The sequence below is a fragment of the Sarcophilus harrisii genome, chromosome 3 (genome assembly GCF_902635505.1).
Source record: "Sarcophilus harrisii chromosome 3, mSarHar1.11, whole genome shotgun sequence".
NCBI lineage: Eukaryota > Metazoa > Chordata > Mammalia > Dasyuromorphia > Dasyuridae > Sarcophilus > Sarcophilus harrisii.
Window position 1 is genome coordinate 483,502,682 of NC_045428.1, and position 27,918 is coordinate 483,530,599.

The 27,918-nt window shown below is 34.6% G+C and overlaps 1 protein-coding gene across 1 annotated transcript in view; it reads right to left on the bottom strand.

Moving 5' to 3' along the window:
* Positions 1-1,164: 1,164 nt before the first annotated feature.
* Positions 1,165-27,918, bottom strand: part of SLC35F2 (solute carrier family 35 member F2) — a 59,473-nt gene continuing 32,719 nt past the window's right edge. Inside the window, exons 4-8 of the mRNA XM_003764261.3 lie at positions 17,809-17,968; positions 16,118-16,274; positions 14,580-14,632; positions 10,704-10,858; positions 1,165-2,341 (exon numbers count right to left, since the gene is read on the bottom strand). Of these exons, the coding sequence (XP_003764309.1) occupies positions 2,156-2,341; positions 10,704-10,858; positions 14,580-14,632; positions 16,118-16,274; positions 17,809-17,968 (711 nt within the window). The 3' untranslated portion in view covers positions 1,165-2,155. The remainder of the gene's footprint in view (positions 2,342-10,703; positions 10,859-14,579; positions 14,633-16,117; positions 16,275-17,808; positions 17,969-27,918) is intronic.

A 27,918-nucleotide genomic window follows, 5' to 3' on the forward strand; every position in this document is an offset into this window, starting at 1 on the left:
CCCAAATCTTGAGACTCAGACTAAAAGGCTGTCTATTGCTATCTGGATCATTTAGATGTCGTGTTTTCTTAAATTGGGACGTGTGTGTGTGTGTGTAACTGTGATTTATCTTTCTTTATATTTCTAGTACTTAGGAGAGTTCCTAGTATACAGGAGGTACTTAATAAATGCTTGCTAACTTAACAATTTTTTTTCATAATTTCTGCCTTTCTACAAATTGACTATTTTCACATATAGTTTTTCCAACCAAGAATTATCCTACAATAATTCTATATTATATAGCTCAAGGAATTCTAAAATGTCAGATTAACCAAAACTGAAGTTGATCCAAAGGGTACATTGTTCTGTATCACATTAACATAGATTAATTATATGTGAGAAATGTCAAAAAATTTATTATAACCCAGAAAGGTGAGCTAGGAGTATAAGAAAAGTTCAGAATAAAAGATGGAGTAGCTTGAATATTGGATTGTTATTTACATAGTATTCAAAGCAAACAAAAAAGTTCTCTAGCATATTAGATAAAAACATAGACAAGAATATTATGAGATAATAAGAAATGGACAAAATGCATTCTGTATCAAGAAAGAATATATTCATATAAAAAAATCCATCAAAATGGCAAAGTAGAAAACCTGAAAATTAATGATCACATCTTTAGGCAAACATGTAAACCACATTATGATAAATTAAAATGACAATCTACATTGGTTACCAAGAACTTTTAATGAAATATTACAACTGAGACACCATAACATTTTTAAAAAATTAAATGAAAAAACAATTTCCATAACTCAAAATATTACAAATCTTTTCATTTCTCCCAAATAATCTCCAAACCAATTCTGATTTCTCTTGTTACATGAATGGTACTTCTATTTAAATATACCTCACTTTATAAAGTAGATGTATTCTTGGGAGGGCAGAGGAAGAAGGTAGTGCAAAAATAAAATTTTAGAGTATCACATTTTAAATGTAATAAAGGACGATATTTTCCTAAAAGAATTCAACAATGAATCATTTTGTGGAATGAAGAATTAATTTACAGTGTAATTTGTTGTTCGGTCATGTCCAACTCTTTGTGACACTATGGACCATAGTGTTCATGCAATTTTCTTGGCAAAGAAACTAAAATGATTTGTCATTTCCTTCTTCAATGGATTAAGAAAAACAGAGGATAAGTGATTTGCCCGGGATCACATAGCTAATAAGTGTTTGGGACCAGTTTTGAAGCCAAGTCTTCTTGACTTCATGTCTAACACTCTTGTCCACCAAACCACCTCACTGCTTCCTATAATGTAAATACTTTCCCCTTAATTTGTTTATCTTACTCATTAGAGTTTTTGGTATATTGGGTTTGCTTAAAATGGAACACACATTAATAATTAATTTTATGATAACTACAGGATTTACATAACTTTCATAAATTAAAAAAACATGGTACATTATAAATATTTGGTAATAAGTCTTAACCTTTGTTTTTTACAACAATAAAAAGAAAGCCAGGGTTTGATGAATTCAATGAATTATCTAGTTCAGTAAATGGTATTGTCAGGATCTGTCAATTATACCCCATTTACTATCCTTTCCAACCAAGTTCTTACTTACAGGTGATAAATCACCCTATACTAGTAGTAGACACTCTCTGTAAGAAATGTATCAAGTTGCTTGATCAAGGAAAAACTGAACTAGTCTGGACTGCCTAACTTGCTCTAATCTCAGCTCTAATCTTGATCTCTAGTTTAGAACTTGTTCCACAATTGCTTCTAATGAACATCCTTTATTCTTCATTTTTAGCCCCATGTCACCTCTCTCAGATCCAACTCCTCGCCATCTACAATCTTGACACTGATGGGTTTTGATCATTATATGTGTTCTATCAGGTTCTGAACACTCAATTCTGCTATATATTAAGTCACTTCTATTTTTTTAGAAAATGCTTTCTATTTATTATACAATTTTATATCACATATACATCAGATGATGACACAATGTTCATTAACATTTTGACAAGTCATCAAAATTTCAGAGTTTTGCTTCCATAGTGAGTGAATTCCAGTTCATATGGGATGATGACACCCAGTTTATCCAATGGTCATCCAATCTGGATAACATCCCAGTTATCCAGAGTCCATTAGCACCATGGCTTCTTTGGCTACATGGATGCAGAGTTCATTTCCTGGATGTTCTCATCAATCTTTAGTCCTAGATTATCAAACCCAAAGCTGGTCAGTTGCGGCACATTGCTTTCAGGGGGCTCTGCATTTCGAGTAGGGGTAGAACAATATAAGATGAAGCCTACCATGATGACACTGAAGGAGAGAATATACAGTCCTGAAAACTGAGAGGAAAAAAGAGGCATTAGGCTTCTGACAGTGCTCATTATCAACAGTCATGGGATAAAGCATTGGGCATAGAGGTAAAAGATCCAAGTCCAACTTCTACCTCAAAAACTTATTAGCTAGGTGATACTGGATAAGTTAAGACTTTTTTTGGTCTCAGATTCCAAATCTGAACAATGAAGTTAGTAAGAACACCATCCTATGGGGTGGTTGTGAAGATGAAAATAAGATGACGTGAAAAATGCTTTGTAAAACTTAAACTGATGTAGAATTGTGACATTATTATTAAACACATTTCTACATGGCCTTTTGTCAAAATACCATTTCTTTTAGCACTTTCAAATTTGCAGAGCCCTTTCGTTTTAGGATCTCATATGAGCTTTACAATACTCCATGAGGTGGGTGATACAGGTATCATTATTCCTACTTTACAGATTAGGAAACTGAGATACAGACAGATGAAGTGACTGGTCCATGGTCACACAGTTCATAAATAGCAGAGGCAGGATTATAACCAGGATCTCTCGTTTCCAAATCTGTATTGATCTGCTTAGCATGATATATACCATCCCAGTGTTCACTGATGAATCTATAAGCTATAGAGACACTATGTGGCAAATTTACTGTGCATTTGTATACATCAGAGCTTTAGATTTGGAAGGGCTCAGATTTTCAGGCAAGAAAACTGAGACCTAGAAAAGTTAAATGAGTTGCTGAAGGTCAAATGTAACCCAAGTGTCAAAGAAGGAATTTGAACTAAGGTCCTCTGACTTTAGAATCCAGCATTCTTTCTTCTATACCTCATTACCTATGTAGATCCTAACTAGAAGTAGAAATGTTCCACACTTGAAAACAGTTCACCCTAATCCAGAAACAAACATCTTTAAAACAGAAAAAATGAAGTATCAGAATAGAACCCAAGAAATTCAGCCCAATTCAACTCTGTCCATGCTTGAAGTGGATGGGACATAATGACTTTTGATATTTTATGAGATGGTAGATTTTGAATCTTATTTGTTCTCTTTAAATGGTCCAAGATTTGTTTGTTTTTTCACTATTCTCTCCCTTATATAAAAAACAAAACAAAACCACACAAACAAAAAAAGTGAAGCATATGTATAAAAGTGCAGAGCAATGAGGAAAATTATCAGTAACAACAATTAATAATTATTGAACACTATTGTTCAGTCATTTCAGTCATGTCCAATTATTCATCAGTGGTTTGCCATTTCCTTCTCCAGTTCATTTTACAAATGAGGAAACTGATGCAAGCAGAGTTTAGTGACTTGCCCAGGGTCATATAGCTAGGAAGTATCTGAAGCCAAATTTCACCTCAGGTCTTCCTGACATTAGGCCAGCACTCCATCCATTTCGCTACCTACTTGCCCTAAGTAGTCCTTTACCTATCTTTATATATATATATACACACACACACATTTCTCTATATCTTTCTCTATCATGTTTTCAATGCATATGGGAGCCTAATTATTTTAAATCTGTGTTTGTATAAGTTCATTTTCAGGCATTTCTTTCCAAAGATCTTTTTCTTCCTATTTTTTCACTTTCCTTGGTCCATTTGTCTATGTAGCATTGAGGATTTGTAGACTCACCAAATGTTAGTTTACTCCACCTAGTGACAGTCTTTATGATAGTTCTCTTGCAATGGATTTCCAAATCAGAATGAGAATCAAAAAAACTAAAGACCTTCCCATGATATTAAAGCAACCATCTTCTTTTTTGATTTTATGAACATTGAAGTGTCTTTTCTCTTTTGAATAAGTATAGAAAATCCCAACTTTTTCCCAAACTATTTCTTCTCTTTCATTAAAGCAAAAAAGTGGTTATGAGAAGATACCTTTCCTCGTTCTTTTTTCAGAAGTAGAAGATAATGGTTATGGAATACTGCATATACAGACCTCTTCAGTGTATTGGCTAAGTTTATCTAATTGAATTATTATTTTTGTTGTTGTTATAAGGGATGACTGAGGATTCAGGAAGGAGAAGATACACTGATAAATATAGGAGATGTAAAACAAAAAATGATCAAAATTGACACACTATAAAGTGTGGAATAGTTTTTATAGATCTAGATTGTTTAACTTCTTGATCATTGATAAGAATATCCATATGAATAAGATTACAAATATACTGTAGTATTGGAGAATAATTTTTAGATTGCTGTTCAAATCTGAAAGACTATGTTTCTCTCAAAAATGTTTTAAAACAGGGGTTGGCAAAATAATACCCTTGGGGCAATAAATATTTTTGTTAAGTTGGTGATCTGAGAATGTATTTTACATTTTTAAACATGATAAAACTTTATTTAAAACTATAAAAGCCCTCTTAGCTTACTTATGTTGTTGTTATTCATTTGCTTCAGTCTTATCTGACTCTGTGACCCTTTCTGGAATTTTTCGGCATAGATACTGGAGTAATTCGCCATTTCCTTCCCCAATTCATTTTACAAATGAGGAAACTGAGGCAAGTGGGGTTAAGTGACTTGACCATAGTCACAACCAGTACCTGAGTCCAGATTTAAACTCAGGAAGATGTCTTCCTGACTACAGGCCTGACATTCTACCCCCTGTGCCACCTAGCTGCCCTCTTAGCTCATAAATTATTCAAAAATAGGCAGATGTTTTCCAATAATCTGTTTTAAAATGATAGCGTGATAAAGACAAAATTTTGCTCTGTTTAGAAAGAAAAGAGAGAGTATCTTTTTACTCATATGGAAAAGCATTTTGAGTTGCTCAGAAAACTTATCCCAAGCTAGCATTGAAGCATGATGTAGCTGTGGGAAAGGGTTTCAATTATCTGGCCACCCACCAGAATTCTCTCTGATAAAATTAGAGCTGCTAAAACACTCAAGATTTTCCTTAATGATAATTTCAACAAGAAAAATTTTTAATCTGCATCTGATTTCACCATCTGGTAGACACTGTTTGCAGAGTTGGAAATAGTGAGAACTTTGTGGGGAAGTGATCATTCCAGCCTAGAGTTTGTGGTACAAGGAAAGAAAAACTGGAAACAAACCTAGATCTTGGGGAAGGGAATTCCAAAATGTTTCAGGAAGAAGAGGTAGGATTCCATGGATAAAAATGCTGTAGAATAGGATTCTGGGAAAATGACAAAGTTAGAAAATCCTAAGCTTTCCAGATCTCCCCCATAAACAAGACAAAATAGTGCCTTAGGGAGAATGTGGAGTAAAAATAAACAAGAGTTGGGGCAGAACAGTAGTCCTCCTGGGACAGTCTGAGAAGATCCAAAAAAAAGATACCAGGATGATTTTGCCTGTGTAAAGCAGAAACTCCTCCAGGCTAACTCCACAGAAATTGCAAGTAATAAGCATTAGAGCTAGGTTGGGTAAGGAAGTAGCCGCCACCCAAGCTAAAGGAATCATCACATTGGGGGCAATGTAGGGAGTCAGGCATCTAAATGTGTGTGGGGAAAGAAAGGATTGAGGGAACCTCTACTAAGGGACATGACTCTGGCTGAGAAGGGAACCAGGACACACCAGGAGAGTGCAGAATCAGTGGGGCAGAGGTGCTGCTGGCATCAGGCACTTACAGAAGGGCAGAGTTCTTGGTTTCATTCCAGGCCAGAGGCAGTGGGTAGAGGTAAAGCAGAAGAGTCAGGAGAGATAAGAAATATGAGGCATATACAAACATAAAATAAAAATCAGGCATAGAATTTATTAAGTAAAAAAAAAAAAAAAGCAAAAAATCATGATCACATTTAAAGTTAAAACTAAAATAGATTTAATCAAAAGAAAATAAGGTGAAAACTATACAATACTTTAGTCATTTTAATATATTATTTTAAATTATTTAAAATAACTAGACAGTATAAAGTTGGAACATTTCTGGGTTGTAGGAAAAAATGAGTTGTTAGATTTAGAAAAATATGGAAAGAGTTGACCATATGAAGGACGATGCTATCCACTTTCAGAGAAACAGAGGACACACAAGTATAGGATGGTCTTACAAAAATAGATAGACAGATAGATGATTATATATAACTATGTATGTGTATATATATATATGTTTGTGTGCATGTGTATATTGTGTACATGTGTGTGTGTCTCTGCACTTGTCTTCTTGGGGGAGGGGAGAGAGGAAGAGGGAAAAAGAATAAAATAAAAAATACTCAGAAGAGAACAAAAGAAAACCTACAAGGAAGCAAAGAAAAGATGGATGGCTCTGAACACAATATATAGAATTTATTATAAAGGCTTTCTTGAAATGGAAATTTATCGCTTTATATTTTGAATCCTCACTTATATTCTGCTGTGCACATGAATTTTTTTTTCTTTTCCTATTTTGTATTTAGGTTTAAAACAAGTGATTTTTTTTTTTAAATGCTAAAGAGAAAGGTAGCTAAGGAGAGACAGGAAAGAAGCTCTTAAGAAATTATGAAGATGAAAAGAGAAACAATTACAATGAAGAAGAATAGAAGTAGTATTCCAAAAAGATTAACATGAATGTACAGGAATCTCAACTTAGATTTTTTTTAAAAATATTCAGAAAAATGGAAGCAAGGATAGAGAACAGAGAGAAGCATAGAATCTGTGTTTGATTGCTTTAAGAAACTTATAGATGAGGAATATTCCACTATAATTGGAAATTTCCATCTTCTCTGCAAGGCCCAGTAAGGTTTTATTCATTGAAGATTTGCCTAAAGGACTGACAAGTTAAATGACTTGCCGAGGTCACACCAATAAGTGTCAAAGATGGAACTTGGACCCAGGTCTTCCTAGTTTCAAAACTGGGCATGACATCCTCTAAGATTAGTAGATAAGCTAAGGATAGTTAGAAAAGCTAAAGAAAAGGTTGTGTTCTTTTGTTTTGTTTTTAATTTATAGTAAGGAAAAGAAAATGGCCCCCCAAAATAGAAATACTGTTTGGGATAAAAGGAATTGATAATGACAAAAAAGAAGGAAGAAAATCTTTCTTCCTATTTTGCTTCCTTTTTTCCTGCCAAGGAGAATAAGTATTACTCTAAAAATAACAGTAAAAAAAAATAGCTAACAGGGAGTTGATGCCCAAGGTAAGAAAGGAAATAAGCAAGTACCTATATGTTCTGAAGGAATTCAAAGTATTGAAGAGCTAATATTTCAGGTCCTAAAAGAAATAATTTATGTGATTGCTGACTGAACCCCTTCTAGACCTTCAAAAGATCATGGAGACTGAGAAATATGAGGAGTATAACAGGATTGAAGAAATTTTCTTATTTTTTTTAAAAGATAAGAGAATTAATTCTTCCAAACATAGGACAGTGAGTTTCACTTTAACCCCTGGCAAAACATTATTACAATATATAACTGAAATGATGGCCAGTAAATGTGTAGAAAGAAAACATTAATTACAAAGATGCTACCTAGCTTCATTAATCAAACAATAAACATTTATTAAATGCCTGTGTGTTGGGTATATTTTTTAAAAAACAGATTTACACGACAAGTATATCAGTGTAATTCTATCATTATGGCTTACGCTTTTAGCATCTCATTAAGCAAAATCTTTATTCTTATGGAAAATATGAAGAGATATGGACCAGACTATAAGACAAGTAAATGGGGACCATACTCAAGGATTCATCATTACTGGCTTAATATCAACTTGGACGAAGTTTCTAGTGCAGTACCACAGAAATTTTTGGTCTTGTGTGATTTAAAATTTGTATCAATGAGTTAGGTAAAAGCATTGATTGAACAAATAACATTTCTGAATCACAAAAGTGGGAGAAATAACTGATACAATGACTAAGGAAATCAGAATTCTGAAAGTCAGACTAGAATACTGAGTCAAACTGAATAAGATGAAATGAACAGGAAGAAATTAAAGCTAAAGGGAAATCTGATCAAAATCAAGTAAATCATGACAATATAAAATGAAGAGAATTGTTCATTAGATCCTGGACATAAAAACTTCAGAATGTCTTTTCTACTGAACATGGATTATCCTGAATTAAATGATCTTTTATATAACTGCATTAATAAAAAATAGAACTTCACTTTTTTCAATAAGTAAATTTCAACTACTCAAATGCAGACATAACTCCCTAAGGGAGTTAAAACACTCCCACAGGATTCATTTTGCATTATCATTATCCAATATTGTCAATGGGAGTCTTAAAGTACCATATCAGAGATCAAAAACTGAACTGTGTGAATCATTGGTCTAATTCAATATGTTACATGAAATTTCTTGTGAACATAAGAAACTATAATTTAATAATAGATTATTATGCTATAGAGTAGCAATAAACATGTTTTCAGCTTTAGAACATTAATCAATTATGACATAACAGCCAGTTATAATCAAATATAGGCCTTGCTAAGAAGCCAAGTTTTAATTCTCTTGAGTAATATTTTCTAACAATCTACTCATCTCAATGGTCAATCCCTTCAACTAGGAACATGACTAGCTCCAAAAAAGAGCACTCACTATAAAATAAGCTTACTTGTGATCAATGTCCCCTGAAACTCTGTTCTGATCCTCCATCATGGCATGAAGGTAGCCCTGGGTTCTTAAAAGTCAAGCCACAAGAGCATTCATCTTGGCAGACCCAGAAGAGCTCAGCAATGGACTATGTGGCTGACCGACTGAGTTAAGTGTGGAGATGCTCATCCCCAGCTAAGTCAATGAGAAAAAGCAACTGATAAAGACTAAAGACTACAAGAAAGTGATTGGGGGGAGGTGGGGGAGAAGTAGCAATCGCAGTTAGAGAGAGAGGATCCACCCTGATTCTACCACAAAATCACAAATTCTTGAAATGTGAGGGTGACTTGAAAAGGACAAAGAAACAAAATTGCTACCAAAGGCTAGTTGTCAAGTAAAAGCCACCATTTCAGCAACAAACTCAAATGATTATGATTGTAAAATTTGTCAGCCTTTCTTTATTACTTGTGTGTGTGTAGCATACTAAGCAAAGCAGCATGGGGTAGGGGGAGTAACTATGATTTCTTCAATTATGTCTTTGCATCCTTAGTTACTAGTAAATATAGATAGATTGATAGATAGATATAATAAAAGTGCTAAAAGAAATGTTTGCTGATATTTCAATATGGAAAACTCCCAGTGTGACATTCTCTTCTCTGATATACATTGCAATTGTCACTGTCTAATAGTAAATGGGACACAGAGGTTAAGTGATTATGTGTCAGAGGAAAGACTTGAACCTAATACTATCTTTATCCATTGCAACACCCTGCCTCTCACTCAGCACTATAAGAAGATACAAAAGAAAAAGAAAATGGTTTCTCAGGACTTTGCAAACTAGTTGACCAATATGGCAAAGGCAAGAAAGTCATGTCTTGTTTTTTTCTTCTTAAATGTGATATTTTAACATGATCAGTGTGAATTTTTATCTTTATAATATGACATACCAGAAAAATAATAGGACTTGGAGAGAAAAGATTTGAGTTCTGGTCCCAACTCAAATGTGTGATATTAGGCAGGTCATTTTTACCTCTACTTCCTTATCTCAAAACTAAAGAAAGTGAATTAGACAATATCTAAAATTCCTCACTGCTCAAAAATTCTATAACTATGTTAATAGGAGAATTAACATCAGAAATGGAGTTATTCTAACTGCTGTCAATGTACAAAACAGAAATATGTCTGTCTTCCTACTTTTCTCACCTTATACTTTTCATGTTCTGGTTTGTGAACAGAGGGCATGGAAGGTTAATTGGACGGGGAGAAAATAATAGGATCTGAGACTCACACGACCTAGCTATTTTCTCATGCACAGCTCTTAGTATCTTGGCTCCATTTCTGCTTACACAAATTTAGTCTCTCCAAAAGTCATTGCCCTGTAGTCATGGCCTCCTCTGCCAAGCAAATTGGCTATGCTTCATTAATTTGAAAGTGCTCCACTGGAGCACTCTCAAATTCTCTGCAGTTCTCTAATTAGAAAATTGCAATAAGGGGAGCAAAAAGGAGTAACTCCTGACCTACAAAGGGCCATTACCTAAAGCTCATTCCTAGGAAGTGATGAGATTTGATTTTAAGTCTGAATTTTTCAAAAAGAAAAAGAAAATACACTTACTTCATATTTGTAACAAGAAACTTTTTGGGAAGCATGCCCAGTATATATCCAAACATACTAGATCTACTTGCTTTCTGTTGTTGTTGTTCAGTCATTTTTAGTCATATCAATTCTTTGGGACCTTATTTGAGATTTTCCTGGCAAAGATACTAGCTTGCCATTTCCTTCTCCAACTCATTTTACAGATGAGGAAACTAAGGCAAATAGGGTTAAGTGACTTAACATGGGCCACACAAGTGTCTGAAGTCAGATTTTAACTCAGGAAGATGAGGCTCAACATCCTGTCTACTACATTACCTAGCTGCTTACCTTATATCCAAAAAGAAAGAGTCCAAAAAAAAGGCTGTAGAGATCAGCAGTTAGGATGCCCAGGTTGACCGAGGTAGCACTCGTGACTTTGATGACTACTGGCATGAAGCTATACAGACAAAACATACACAGGGCAAAGGCCACAAATAGTAATGCTGCAAAAAATAAAAAATAATAATAATAATAATAATAATACATGACATCATAGGTAGAGAAAAATTCCATTTAGCATATTTAGCAAATATTTGTTAGATGTGGATTATATAGAGAGTAATAACTTGAATGATGAGGGAGATTAAAAAAATAAAGCTTAGATAAGCTACAGTGGATAGTCTGGTAAGGAATATGGCACATATGCAAAAACTGGACTAAAAAGTAATATAAAATTAGTGTGTAATAGAAGTGAGAGCAGGGTAATGTGGAACAGGAGAGTCTAGTGTCTGGAAAACATGTTAAAGGTACACATATGTTGGTAGAATATATTAATATTCTTTCCTAGTAATATCCAGTCAGTAAAGTGGAGAAACCAAGGTTTCTAAGGTTGGGGAGTGGGAGGAAGGTAAAGAAAGAGAGAGAGAGGGGGCAGGAGAAGATAAATATATTTCTAGTTTAGGGGCAAGAAATCTCTGGGAGGAAGCCAAATGAGAAGATTGGAATAGATGATCTCAAAGGTGCCCTTGAGCTTTAAAATTCACTTCTAGGATGGTTAACAGACTTGGGAAGGGGGTTGTTTATTCTCCCCAGCTCAAATAAAAAGAAATCTGCTGCCTTTCTCTGCCTTTCCAAATCAGCAAAGCAAAGCTTTCTAATTATTTAGCTCATTAATTTGCTTGAAAGTCAGAGGTCACTTAATCATTACCAGAAAATTGGGCCTAGTCTGCAGCAGTCACCCTTTTTCAAAGGTACTGATGAATATTTCCAAATTCCCAATCTCCTCACCTGAGATTTTGCCTATCTACAAATACTATTTGCTAGTAAAGTTTGAGAGACTCTAGAAAAGGGATTCAATTAGATGCCAGAGAGGACTTTTTTCAGTCAAAGACTTTAAAATTCTATGACTGAATGGGATTTGATATTACTTTTTTTTTGAATGTGCTGTTCCCACCCTTCAATTAAATGTTAGCTACTTGAGGCCAGAACTGTTTCATTTCTGTTTTTACATTCCCAATGTCTGATGTTATCATTGTTCAATCCCAGCTGACTCTCTGTGACCCCATTTGGAGTTTTCTTGGCAAAGATAATGGAGTGTTTTGCTACTTTCTTCTCTGGCTCATTTTATAGATGAGAAAACTAAGGTAAACAGTGACTTGCTGTCCAGTCACACACCTGGTAAGTGTCTGAGACCAGATTTGAACTCCTTATGATGAGTATTTTTGAATCTAGGCCAGCATGACTCTATCCACTAAGCCACCTAGTTAATATTTGACGTAGCTGGTTTTAATAACTGTTTTCTAGAACTGCCTGAGGCAATGAAAGGGCAGGTAACTTACTCAGGATCACCCAGCCAATATGTATCCAATAGTAGGATCTAAACTCATCTTCCTGACTTTGAAAATAATTCTCTATAAATTATGTTATGCACTGCTGTGATTATTATAAACTGTAACAACCTATTTTTTTAGTTCCTGATTGGCTCTGGCTCTGAATCAAGAATTTCTAGAATGTCAAAGGGGTTGGATAAATCCAAAGTCCCTTATCTCTACTGTCTGCTGCTAATGAAGTACATGAGGCCAACACCTTGTTATAGAATAGGAGATAATGAAAGGGTAGTGATCCAGACTAGATCACTTAATCAAAAATTCTTTTTTTTTAAACTGAATTATATGGATTCTGAAGGCGCATTACTTTGAAATTCATTATTACAGATAATTTCTGTAGCAATTTAGGTTGTAGAAATTAATGATCTGACCCACATCATGTATCTTAAAACAGGTCTCAATGTGAGTTATAGCTAGAGACTTTCTCTACAAAGTCAGTTCTTCACAAGGGATGTTCCATCGCACTAATAAGTAAGGTTGCATGGTGTAGTAGTGGAAAGAAAACAGGACAGAATCCAACAAGATCTGAGTCCAAATACTGCCTCTGACACTACTTGTATGACTACAGGCAATTCACTTCATCTTTTTGATTCTTCATTTCTTTATCTGAAAATTGGGAATTATAATACTATAGTACCTCTCTATAAGATGATTATGAGGATCAATGAGAGCATATATTTATGCAAACTTTAAAGTGGTATGTAAATATAAGTTTTCACATTATCACAAGAAAATTCATTAAATTCAATCCAATCTAACAAGTATTTATTCAGTACCTACCATGCATAAGACTTTGTATAGGGACCATGGATACAAAGACAAACCCAAAAAAGAGTTTTTGCCTTCAAGGAACTTACATTCAGGAATTCAGCATGTAAAGAATATATACTACAATTTAGGAAGAAGAAGTAAGAGTTAAGATTAAAGAAGGAGAAGTATTTGAAAACTTTTCATCTATCTTTACAAAATCATAAGATGTTCACCATGGTAATCAATCCTGAGATTTCCTTGTACCACTGATAATCAATACCCATAGAATCAAATTCCATTTGTTTTAACCAGGGAGGGAGGGAAGGAGGGAAGAAAGGAGGGAAGAAGGAAGGGAGAAAGGAAAGAAGGAAAGAAGGAAGGAAGGAAGGAAGGAAGGAAGGAAGGAAGGAAGGAAGGAAGGAAGGAAAGAAGGGAGGGAGGCAGGGAGTGAGGGAGGGAGGGAGGAAGGAAGAAAGGGAGGGAGGGAGGGAGGGAGGGAGGAAGAGAGAAAGGGAGGGAGGGAGGGAGGAAAGGAGGGAGGAAGGGAGAAAGGAAGGAATGAAGAGAGGGAGGGAGGTGTAATGGTTCAAGGAAATGTTGGATTAACTATCATGACATTGTTTATTAAATAATGATTTTGTAAAAGTCTTCCAATGCAGCTTTTTTTCCTGAATGCATTTAGTTGATCAACAAGCATTTATTGAATACCTACTATGTGCTGAGCACTGTGCTTCCACTCACTGCCTTCCACCCCAATCCACACATATTCAATAACTCCTTATGACCTCAGGATCAGATACAAAAATTATCTCCCTGGCATTTAAAGTCCTTTACAATTTAACCTGACTATTGCCTACTTTTACAATCTTCTTATACTTTACTTCCCTCCACATCCCTTATGACTAGTCACATTGGCCTCTTGGCTGGCTATTTCTTACACATGATTATCCCCTGACTGTACATTTGCACTGGCTATTGTTCCCTTTGCCTGAAGTGCTCTCCTCCCTCAACTCCAAGTTCTAGATTTCCTACCTTCCTTCAAGACTTAGCTCAAATCCCATCTTTTGGAGTTGGGTTCTCCATCAGGTTCCTTCATCCCAATACCAGTCCCTTTACTCTGAGATTATCTTCCATTTATGATATTGAAATAGATATAGATAAAGATATAGATACCATCTATGTACATAGTTATTTGCATATTGTCTCCCCTCATATAATATGTGTACTTTGAGGACAGGACAATGTTTTTGCCTTTCTTTATATCCCTAACACTTAGCACAATGCCTGATACATAGTAATTGTATAATATACACTGTTTTTGATTGACTGATTTGGATATGTGGACTAAGAATGAGAAGTCTTAGATGTCTGCATGACTGGCAGAATGATAGTAAACTAGAAAGCAATAGGGAAATTCTAAAGAGGGGTGGGATTGGAGTATTTCTACAAAACATTTCATTGGAAAATCCATTATGCAACTAGTAATTCTGACCTCTAGTCCAGGGCAGAAACTAGAGTTGAAAATACAGACTCTAATGAGATAGATGAAAGAATCATAATTGAAAAGAACCATTATTCATTAACATACCGATTTTCCAGTTCCAATGAATGGCAACAATATCATGATATTCTACAAGTATGCTGAATAAAAATTAAAAAATAAAAAGTTAGAATGTAAATCTCATAGATTAATCTTAATACTTACTTTATATGTACTTTAGGTAAGGGATTAGTATCTTATATGGAAGTATGTATATGAGGAATTTCTTAAGACTATACAATAATTAGATATAACAAAGATCACAGAGGAAATTAAAATAGATTCCAAAAGAACTTTTACTCTCCTATTTTATAATAGAAGATTTAATTCAAAAGGGGCAAAAAAAATCACACTCTCAAAGTCTGTTAATGGAATGTTGATGTTAATGAAATGTTGATCTTCTAGAAATGATTAACTGAAGCAAAGCTCCATTATCTGCACCATTATAGAATTAGAGGCAGGAGCCCTAAACACCTCATATATTTCAACAAATGAAAGAATGTACAGGATGGGTTTCAATGTTTCTCTAAGAGAAAAACATAAGTGGTGATGCTATCTGAGCTCAGCAGAATCCAAACAACATAAACATGAGCTATATAACTAGACACAAAAAAGAAAAAAACCAGAGCAAGTTATCATCTTTGTTGGCTTGTTTGATCTCAATATGTTAAGATGTGCAGCATAATATTGATAATTTCTCATCAATGATTATTAGTATTAATCATGATAGCTTATATTTATGTAGATGACAACTAGGTAGCATAGTGGATAAAGTACCTGGCCTAAAATCAGGAAGACTCATCTTTCTGAGATCAAATATAGTTTCAGATATTAATTATGGGTCCTTGGACAAGTCACTTAATCCTATTTGCTTCAGTTTCCTGATCTGCAAAATGAGCTGGAGAAATAAATGGCAAACCACTCCAGTGTCTTTGCCAAAACAACTCCAAATGGAATCCCAAAGAGTTAGTCACAACTGAAATGACTGACCAACAACAAAAATATTTATGTAGTATTTTCAGGTTCACAAGGTACTTTATTATCAAATTACATATTTGCTATATTGCTATTTGATCAAAGTATATGTATCATCTAATTTATTTCCCAAAAAGCCCTATGATGTAGGCACTATTATTATACCCATCTTACAAATGAAGAAATGTGGCTAAGAAAAGTTAAAGGACATACTCAGGATTACACAACTAGAATGTATCTGAGATAAGATTCAAACTCGGGTCTTCCTGACTCTTAAGTCCATTCTGATTCTATCCATTATACTACCAAAGGTTCCTCTTTAAGTTGTAAACGGCTTAAAATTAGAATTTTGGCTAGAGATTTGTCCTATGTTTAATTCAATTATTAATTGGTATTTCCTATAATTTTGAGTGTTTACTAATAATTAATCCATTAATCTCCTAAACTAAATTTTGAAAGTTTTTGAGACCAAAAATGAAATAATTTTCTAATATAAGATTGATTATGAGTCAAATTAATTCATTTTCTTAATAGTTTCAAATTAATAAATAACAATAGGAGGAGAATGTTTTTTCCTTATCATTGTATAAAGGAAAGCAATAGAATCTTACAGCTGGAGGCCACTGATAAATGTCCCAAACAAGCCCACCATTCCTAGGAACTCCACTCGACTCAGCTTTTTCACAATGTACTCTTCACACACATTAGAAATGGCATAGAGAGAAGCTCCAAGAAGTACTAAGACATCACCAATCAACACATTACTTCCTGCATGAGAAGGAAAAAATAATTAATCTACAATATAAGGACTCCATTATTAATATTTGTACTTCCCTTGGATAAATCTTGGGGCAGAATGGGAGAACGATGTAGGAAAGAGAATGAGGATGGACTAGTTACTTGTTCATGGTCATGACTAGGGATAAGAAATGGTGATTTTATTGACATAACTCCTAGATGGGAATTCCTTATGCCAATTAAGGTCAGTACCTCAGAATCTTAGAGCTTCTGGGCCACTAAGAGGTTAAATTATTTTTACAAGGTCATATAATCATTAAATATCAGATATAGTGTTGAATCCAGATTTTTTTCATGAGGCCATTCTCTATCCTCTATGTCATGCTGCTTGTCCACTACTGTTATGAATACCATTAGACACTTTGGAAGATATGTCTCCAGTTTTTAAAGACTAAAAGTCTATGTAAGGCCACATCTTGAAGGATCATGCTATTTATAGAGATCTGTCTATGATATTTTCATATTTTTTTCTATCTCAGACTTTCTTTAGTCACCAAGAAGATGAGGCTCAACTTAGAATGCCCAGGAAGGTTAGGTTTTCAAATAATAAAGGCATCACCAAACATAAATAGATTACATCATTTTCAAAAATCTCAGAAAAGGAAAATATTTTCTCAATACTTTTCTCAGTTATAACTCCAAGGGAATATTATAGGGAGATTTGCATATATAATGCATACCCTTGACAGCTTCATTTTTCACCTGAATTTTGAGAAAACAGGCAACTTTTTATCTGCAGTAAGATCTAAAGGAAGATCATTCCCAATACATATTTTTTTAATTTTATTTTACTTTTATTTCATGGATTAAAATAAGTATTTTCATAATGTAACATAATTTTTAAAAGCTGCAAATGAAATTGCAAAACTTATGTATAATTTGTTATTCCTTTTAAATATACATTAAAATTATCATGTAGATTTTTTATATTAACTTTTAAAATAAAAAAAATTTTCATGTCAAACTCAGATTTTGCCATCATTCAAGACATTAATTCAAATTTGGGAACTTCAAGAAGAAGAGAATTAATCCAAACAAATGAAGGGAAATAACGAAAGTTGGTTGTTCTTTCCCAAAGGAGGAAATACTTGTAATTTAAAAAAAAAAAAAAAAAAAAAGTAATGTCACAAAAAGAGCTAGAGGGATGTCTATAGATACCTAAGCATTTATAATTTGTATAGATCTAGGAGCAATAGAAGAACCTCTTCAAGATCTCAGATGGCTAATGACATGACAGACATTCAGATCTCTTGATTTTTCCATACCAACACCCTATTAACCATATTCCTTTGTTTTTAAATTAAGAAAACTATGTAGTTCTCTCAATATCTTCTAAAAACAGGTTTGTAATACAAACTAGGAGAAAATCAACTCAAAAACTCAATTTTAAGGTTACCCTAGAAGTCTATCTGTGTTTTAGTGTGCTTTAACTATTGTTATTTTAAGTTAAAATATCCAAAAGTTTTTAGAACTCTATGCCTTGGACTGAGAAAGAAAATCTTACCTGAATTGTTATCTCTTCCAGCTAGTATGTCAGCACCAACCATTGTTCCTACTCCCAAAAGACAGATGGCCACAGCAATAAAATGGATCACTCTATATCTTGCATGAAGAACAAACCATGAAAGGGCCATCAAAACTGGAATCCCAAAGCAGTCCAAAAGCTGTTTATATAGAAAGGAACAATCTGCAATTAAACTAGCCTGGATTAGTGCTAGGGGAGTGATGAAACAGATCTGATGCAAGGATGGCCAACACCAATCCATGATTATACCTCCCAACAAGGTCCACAACAGCTAATGGTCCCATTGACTCTCCCATTCTATACTGACACTGGCAGGTCAATGATCAGAACAAATCATATTTCTCTAGCTTTTTTGGATTTTCTTGTTGAGATTTTGTTGATATCTTTTGTTTTTAAAGCATAATTATTTCCAGATATGCTACCTATACAGAGCTGTTAAGAGGCAACTAGGTGGTACACTGTATAGATCTCTGGGCTGGAGTCAGGAAGACTTTAATTCAAACCCAGCTTCAGGAACTCCAGACAAGTCATTTAACTTTTTTACTCAGTTTCTGGATCATATAGAATAAGACCCACTTCCCAGGACTATTGTGAAGATCAAATTAGAAAATATAAAGCATCTCACCTGCTACTAATTGTCTATATGATCTAGATAATTCACTTAATCTCTGTCTCAGTTTTCTTAACTATAAAATGAGGATAAGAACAGCACCTATCTATCACATCGCGTTGTTATAAGAATTAAATGAGAAAATAAATGTAAAAGCATTGGTACCATACAAATGCTTATTCCCTTCCTCTTTACCTCTTATCAAGTCTTAGCAACCACAGTTAAGCAATGCCAAGTGACATAGTATACATGAATAAGTCAAAATATCATCAAAACTGTTGATTTTTCAAGGAAAAGAGAGAGGTGCATTTTTTCCAGTCTCTCTTCCAGTTCCAAGATTGGTCATTACTGTTGAACAACATTGATTTCATTTTTGTATTCTTTTCCTTTACAAATTCAGTAATTCTTGTGTATGCTGATTTCTTGGTTCTGCTTACTCTACTCTGCATCAGTACATACAAGTATTCCCATACTTCTCTGATTTCTTCATATTCTTCAATTCTTATAATTTACCCTTTAAGGTCTGTCAAGTACTTTATAACAACCCCAAAAATTAGATACTTTGAGATTTTTTTTTTCCATTTTACAAATGAGGAAATTGAAGTATTGAGAGTTTAAGTGACTTGCTCATGTTTATATAAATTTATTAGTTATATAATAGGTCTTCTGGCTCTGAGTCATAGAATCTAAAGAGTTTAAAAACCATCTAGTCCATACTCTTTATCAAAGAGGAGAAAACTCAGACTCAAGGAAGTCAAATAATTCGTGCAAAGTCACAGAGGTAAAAAGTTCCAGAGATGGGATTTAAGGCCAGGTCCTTTAACTCTAGAGCCAATGATCTCCTTTCAACCTCCCCCCCCCCCCTTTTTTTGTGGGATAAACTTAAAAAAAAATTCTATTCTGACTTAAAAATCAACTAAAATGAGTACTTCTATATAAAAATCAGAACTTTAAAAGAAGGCATTGTACATAGAATTGCAAATTTCTATTATAAGCAGCTTGCTTTTCTTAATATAATTTTAATATGCTACTTCCCAAACTGTCTTGTTTGTGATTCTTTTTGGTTTCCCTTCAGCCTTTGCCTTTAAAAAACATGTATGAATGACACTTTTATTTATCTGAGGAGGTAGTAATCCTACTCCTAGTACCCTTCCCCAATATCCACCATCCTATTGAGAAAAAAAGAAAACCAAAACTTTGGTAACAAATATGTGTAGTCAAAAAATAAATCAACTTATTCTGTACTGTACTGGTTTATATATATATCTTTCTAGGTTACTCTGAAATCATTTCTTTTATCATCTTTTATTCTGCGATAATATTCCATCATATTAATATACCACAATTTGTTCAGTCACTCCTTAATTGATAGGCACCCTTTTGTTTCCAATACTTTGCTATAACAAAGAAAGCTGCTATGAATATGGTTGTACATAGGTCTTTTTGTACTTTCTTTGATCTCTTTAAGAGTATAGGCCTAGTAGTGGTATCACTACTGCTTCCAGTTTCAATCTCTTCCAGAATAGCTAGACCAAGTCACCATTATAAACTTGCTGGACCAATAATTTGTTAGTGTGCCTGTTTCCTCCAACAACATATCATTGTCATATTTTGTAACATTTTCAATCTGGCAGATGTGAAGTAGTTATTTTAACTTGAATTTCTCTAATTACTAGTGATGTGGAACACTCACTCATAAGGAATTTCCCCCTGTCCCATCTCCCATAATAATTTAATTGTTCAGGCATAATAATCCTTGGCTGATATTGAAAGGAGTTATCTCTTTCACTACCCCCAATTAAGCACTTTTGAACCAACCCAGTAGAAAGGTCAATGTAGCTCAGCAATGATAACATGTGCAATGTAGCCTAGTATTGACTTACAAGAGGCACATTTTATGTCATTCTTAGGCCCTAGATATGCACTTATTTATGATTTACTTTTATATCTAGTTGCATATCAGTCTATGCTGAAAAAAAGGGGAAAAAAGTGTTGCTCCAAATAGTATTATTTGTATTTGTGTAGTATATTATAATTTTCATCATTTTTTCATATACTCAAGAAATTTTTTCTTCTTTCAAGTTCTTGCCAGCTGATTATACTTTTTAGATTTCTTTATCAGTCATATCCATCAAACTTCAAATATTCATTTTTTTAATGACTTTGGCATTTTTACTTTATACTTTTCCATTTCTCACCTATCCCTTGCTATATAGACCTCACTTTAGTATTCATACTGATGATGCAACAAATACTCTGGCCTCTTTCTTTCTCAGCCATCTCACTTTCTATGACATTTCTCTCTCTTCCATTCTTGGTCATATCTTAGACTTTACTGTTATTCAAAACTTTAATACTTTCAAACTTGTGACCATTGAAATTCCCTGACTAGTTTTCTGAATATTTCCACTTTAATTGCTGTTGTGTTCCTCCTATACCTGTTTCTCACCCTGTCTTTGACTTTTATTCCTTAACTCTCCCTATTCTTGCTCTTTTCATTTCCCTTTCTTTCTTCTATAGTCTGAATCTACAATTCACTACTTCAGCAAAATACTCTTCCATACCTGAATCCCTTGTCCTTTTTATTTCTTGGTCATTAAGTTCTTGTTTTAGTTCTGTCTTCTTTTTTAATCATGGTACCTCCAATAGAAGAGGTCTCTCTGCCTTTCTACTGTCTTTTCTGCCTTCATCCCTATCACCATTTGAAACTTCTTTATTTGGTTCAATATATATGCTACCTACTCCATGAAGCCTCTCTTGAAATGGTCTCTCTTTTCTCAAATTTATCACTGCATTTTTTTTGGACTACTCATTTGAACATATCACATCCTTCCTTATCATAACTATTTGTATTTGTCTGATATTTTATCTGTATTGAAGTGTAGGGTGTATCTAGGGAAGACTTTTGGTGTGAAGGATGCTTTCTTTCCACCTTTGGTGTCCACCTGATCCACTTAACTCTCACCTGTGGCTCCAAGACGCTGTAGCATACACAATGTCCACACCCCAGTAAACTGTTTCACAGACAGGCTAAACAAGGTGAAGATAACCAAAGGGTATCAAACCCTATGGTGAGTTAGGAGGGTGTCTACCCCAAGCATGTAAAGATTTCCCTTGGTGTAATGGGTGGATGAGAACACTTTGTTCCAACAGCTGCAAAAGCAGGTAAAACAGGTGTTGTGGAGGACTTAGAGTTTGGTTAGACATCAGAGACACCATCATCATCCACTGAATTTTGAGTCATCACTAGGCATCTTGACTCTGTCCTGCTACTGGACAGTGAGTGGTAGCTTCAGAAGAGAGAGTGAGGCTGAGAACTTTGTGCAATTCAGGCTCACTTAAATCCAATTTATCTACAAATCAAAAGACCTCACCATACCATTTGTCTATAATTCTTCTCTCTTCTATTAATTGGTAAACTGCTTGAGGGCAGAGTCATACTTTTTAACTTATCTTTGTATTACATAAGCACTGCAAATTGAGTGCTTTGAATATATTAATAATTTATAAAATGTTTTTTGCATGGAAACAATTCCTATTTACTTTATTTTTTATTAATATATTTTGTTTGATAAAATAGTTTCTTTATTCAATTTAGATATATATTAATTTTGACTGCTTCCTAATTTTAGGAATAGAAGCAGTTAGCTTTTTTAAAGACAATCTTAATTAAGCTCTTCATTTATTTAGCTATCCATTTAGTAATAGATCCAAAAGTGATCTATTATGTAATAAATGTAAATCTGGCACTGTGCTAAGCATTGTAGAAATAGAAAAATCCTTCAATTCCACTCCCTCACACCCCCCAAAAAAAACTGAAACAAAAATTTAAAAAAAAAGAAAAAACAAGCCACAGTATCTGAATTCAAAGAGCTTACATTAGAATGGGGAAGACAACTTGTTAATTAATACTTACAGACAAGCTATAGAGAGAATAGGATGAAGCCAATCCCAGAAAAAAGCATTAACAGAAAGTGGGAGAGGGTGCTCTCCCTCCAAGGCAAAGGAACTAGGAAAGGCCTTCTGAAGCAAATTGTGTTTCAACTGAGTTTTAAAGGAAACTATTAACACCAAGAGGCTGAGGTGAGGATGGAAAGAATTTCAGGCATAGGGAACAATCAGCCAGTGAAAAGGCATAGGGATGAGAGATGGGAAGCTATGTAATAAATAAGTAAAATGTTAGAAGACTAGAAAGGTGGTGATGGTAATGGAATACAGCTTCTAGAGGAAACAGCAATAATTTTAAGATTCTTGATCTTAAGGTGCTTCTGTTCTAACAATCTCTCAGTGATTCTAAAGTCTTCTGGTTTTGTAATCTATAATCCTGAGGTCTCCCCTTTCCCCCTCTAACCTTGGAGTATTATTGTTCTGGCAACCTGTCTGTCAATAATTGTAAAAGTCTTCTGGCCTAAGAATATAATAATATTTCTTCCCTTAGACTTTAGGGAAGATATATTAGTGATCCTGAGACTCTCTAACCTTACAGTATTATTGTTCTGACAATCTTGTCTGACAATGATTCTAAAGTCTTCTGGTTTTCTAAATCTGCTGGTCAGTGATAACCAAATTTCAGAGACCATTCTTCAGTTCTACCTCTAGGCCATAAAATTAGCATACCAATAACATGAAGAATTAGATAAATGTGTCTTCCAGCTTCTAGTTCTTTGCTAAATTCTCTGACCTTTAGCCGACTTCCATTGGAATTACAATTACAATAATGTCTCTAGACTTGGATATGGGTTCAAGCCTGCAAATTCTTTTGACATACCTTGCAGACACTGGTCTGTGATCCCAACCTTTGGGGGTCCCTTCCCAACCTCAACAATGAGGTGAATAAGGCTCCAGCAAAACGACCCCAGATCCTCAATAGCTAGAGGGGTCGTTATGGAGGAGTATTATGAATAGAAAAAGGACTGAATTAGTGTATACAACTGAGAGTTCAAGCTACTCCCAGAGCCAGGCAGGGAAGGGCTTTAACAGGATTATCTTGTCCTTAAGTGGGTCTGTTTACAATGGGCCCTAGCTGAATTCCTTGTAAAATTCCTATCTTTGCCAAAATTATCAAGACCCTATAGTTACTGCATCCAATCAGAAGGCCAAGCTATAGATGTCAATGCCCCCAAATTATTTTTCCTCCTATACTAGTACCCCACTTCTTTCCGAACTCCTTTTAGGAACTTGGGTCTGCTTACTAAGTGTCCCAATGGTAGTTTCATTAGGAACTGCCCACCTTATGGCAGCAAGTTCTCTAGGAACTTTGCCTGATTTATGGCTTCTTTCTCCATGTTGTGTTGAGTTCATTAGAAGCTCTACTTGGATTATGGTGTTGCTAATTCATTAGGAACTTAGCCTGCCTTATAGTACCTTCCCCTTTATTATGGTATCTTTCCCCTTGTTAATCACTAAACTCCCCTTTAAAACTTAGTCCTCTGTCATCAGCATAATAAAATCTTTGCTTATTGATCTGTAGATTATGTAACCCTGAAAATTCTTTTGAAACACCTTGTGACACTAGCTTGAAACCCCAAACTTCATCAGTAGAAAAAAGTCAGATTTGGAGAATTTTAAATGTCAAATAAAGGACTTGTAGGAGGTTTATAACCTGTGAGTTATGGATAAGGAGATATATATGAGAGATGTTGTAGAGATAAAAATAGGATTTGGCAAGCATTTAGATATGTGAGATGAATTAGATTAAAGAATTGAGGATGACACTGGATGAAATCCTGAATAACTGGGTACGGTTAGCAGAGAAAGAATGAAATATTGATGGAATTGCTCCCTGAAGCAAACAGGAAGTGTAATGCCAGAGAAACTGAGGCAAGATAGAGATTAGAGAGTTTTTAATATTTTATTAATTGGAGAGTATAATTGACTAGACAGGACTCTGGTCTCAAAGTATCCAGTGATGAATATGAGAATCCCAAGTCTTTTTATATCTTTTTCAAACAAAGAAAGAAAAGAGCGGGAAGTTTTTCAAAACCATTTGGTTCTGTCAGGATGGGGGGGAACCATAAATTCTTACTAGAAGCCAGAGTCAGGATGTCTGAATAAACAGAAGTAAAGATGTCAATGAGGTATGGGGTAGTCTTATCTTTTGGAATATTTTAGAGGGGGTAGTGTCATAAATTCTTGAGGCAGAAGGAATTAAGAGCCAGGAAGTCTGATCTCCCCCTCATCTTGAGTCTCACATTGACAGTTTATAACCTTAGAGCAAAGAGGGGGAGCAGTGTGTTACAAGTAAGGGAATTGAGTCAGAACAGTTAAGGAAACTGAGATAGAACAATTCGGGGAAAGTCAGTCAGAACAATAAGGGAAACTAGTGCAGGGAAACTGAGGTAGAACAGTTCAAAGAGACTGTGGCATAACAGAAGGGTATCGATGGGGATCAGTTTAACCTTATGGCCCTACCTTGCTGTGTCTAACCAAGAAATGCAAGTTATATCAAATCCCCGAGGTTAAATTTCTCCTATAAATCTGTCCATGGTTCACACCATCTTTGCCGAATTCCTCCTGAGATTAAAGCCCACCACAAGACTCTACTTAAAAGTGTTTTTCCTTTCATCCTTCCCCCATGCCACTTTGTGTCTCTCCTCTCATCCTGGCACTATACCCTATGGTGTCTTACTTCTTCTTAAAGCTAAGCCACTTTGTGTCTCTCCTCTCATCCTGGCACTATACCCTATGGTGTCTTACTTCTTCTTAAAGCTAAGCTTTAAACTTAAAGCTTTTTTTTTTTTTTTTTTTTTTTTTTTTTTGCTGAGGCAATTGAGGTTAAGTGACTTGCCCAGGGTCACACAGCTAAGAAGTGTTAAGTGTCTGAGACCAGATTTGAACTCTGGTTCTCCTGACTTCAGGGCTGGTGCTCTATCCACTGTGCCATCTAGCTACCCCAAAGCTAAATTCTTTTTTTTTTTTTTAATTTCTTTTTTTCCTCTTCCCTCCTTGAAAGAACCTTGAAAGGTTATTCCTTTTTTTTTTTTTAATTATAGCTTTTTATTGACAAAAACATATGCATGGGTAATTTTTCAACATTTACCCTTGCAAACACTTCTGTTCCAACTTTTCCCCTCCTTCCCTCTACCCCCTCCTCTAGATGGAAGGCAGTCCCATACATGTTAAACATGTTAAAGTATATGTTAAATACAATACATGTTATACATATTTATACAGTTATCTTGTTGCACAAGAAAAATCGGATTTAGAAAGAAGGCAAAAATAACCTGGGAAGAAAAACAAAAATGTAAGCAAAAAACAACAGAAAGAATGCAAATGTTATGTTGTGGTCCACACTCATTTCCCAGTGTTCTTTTGCTGGGTGTAGCTGGTTCTGTCCATCACTGATCAGTTAGCTAACTTCTTAAAGTTAAAGGCGTACTCCAACCTCGTAGGGTGTTCCCTTTTTCCTGGCTATTCAGCCTCCAGCCTTCAATCCACTTATCTCTGAATCTCTGAATCTCCCTGGCTGAGGCTTTTAGCTTATATGCTACACACTGAGCACAAACCAATCATTATATAACTAGGAAACCATTATTTGTTGTAGGATTAAATCAATGCTAAACTATATTTAACCATTGTCTCCTCAATTCCATTTAGTACCTTGTTTCAAGTTCTGGCCTATAATTCATCTCTGTAGGATTAAATCAATCATACTGAACCATGCTAAATTAGGTAACTATTGTCTCTATCAATTCCACTGACTTAGTACCTTGTAAGAATCCTTTATTTCAAGTTCAGAATTCTGGCCCAAAACACAATATTATATCTCTTCATTTTGTCTATAACCTCTTAAATGGTCAGTGTGAATTCTTCACATGATCGAATCCCAACATATGGTGCCTAAACCACATTAACATGGAGTTTGTGAATCTGGATTATTGAGAGGATGGTGCTATCATTTATAGTAATAGGAAAGTTCGAAAGAGGGGAGAGTTTGAGGGGAAAGATAATGAGTTGTGTTTGGAACATATTAATTTTAAGTTATCATGGGAATACCAGTTAGAAATTTGCAATGGACAACTGAAAATACAAGTATCTCAGAAGAGAAACTTGGGCTTGATATATAGATTTATAAATTATCTTTGTAGATGTAAATGAACCATGAGGGCTGACAATATCACCAGGAGATAGTATAGAGAGGAAAGATCCAGGACAGACCATTTAGGAAATGCTTAAGGTTAATGGACATGATCTGGATGATGATTGAGCAAAGGGGCCTGAGGTGTGGCCAGACAAGTAAGGAGAAAACCAAGAGGTCAGTGCTAAAAAACTGAGAGAAAAGAGAAAAATTCCAAGAGGAAAAAAAATCCCAAAGAAAAGGGTTGAAAGAAAAGGTCATTAGATTAGTCAATTAAGGGATCATTAGTAATTTTGGAAAGAGCAGATTCAGTTTAAAGAAGTGGAAAGCCAGTTTACAGAAAACTTACAGAAAGTTTAGAAGATAGAGGAGGAACAATGGAGGTGTTGAGCATAGATATCTTTTTCAAGGAGTTTAGCTGAGATAGTAATAAATAGAGTTAAAGTTCCCAGCACAATCCATTCATTAGTAAAATTAGTTATTGGCAATAAATGGGGACAGTGGCTTCTCTAGATAACAGAGAGATGATAGGATCCTTTATAGTCAGTGGTTCTCAAACTTTTGTTCTCAGTATCTTCATGTTGTTAAAAAAAACTATCGAGGATCCGTTCGAAGAGTTTTTGTTCACATGGGTTATATTTATAGCTATTTACTATTTTAGAAATAAAAAAGATGCACTTATGTTGCTCAATAGTTTGCTCTGTCATCTTGTTAATCACTATAATTGTGGTCCTCAAAGTGTAGTCCAAAGAATTGTTGGGGTCTCTGAAACCCTTTCAGAGAGTCTACAAATTCAAAATTATTTTTATATTTATTTATTATTATATTTATTATAAATATAACCCATGTGAACAAAAACTCTTTGAACAGATCCTCGATAGTTTTTTAACAAGAAGAAGATGGATACAACCTATTTGAGGATGGAAAGTTGTGGGAGAATAACTAAATGTGCCTCTGTCTTTTTCTTGAGATGTGTCAAGAAGGAAGATGGATACTATTTGCAATCTTATTTTATTAGAAATAAAAAATAATTTTGAATTTGTAGACCCTCTGAAAGGGTTTCAGAGACCCCAACAATTCTTTGGACTACACTTTGAGGACCACAATTATAGTGATTAACAAGATGACAGAGCAAACTATTGAGCAACATAAGTGCATCTTTTTTATTTCTAATATAGTAAGTAGCTATAAATATAACCCATGTGAACAAAAACTCTTTGAACAGATCCTTGATAGTTTTTAACAAGAAGATTACTGAGAACAAAAGTTTGAGACCACTGGATGATTCATTGAAGAGGTGAGATAAGTGTAGCCTCAACTCCTCCCCATAGAGAGATAAGATTAATTATCTGATAATGGGATTAGTCTATAGTTAACAGATATGAAATTGGAAATTGATTAA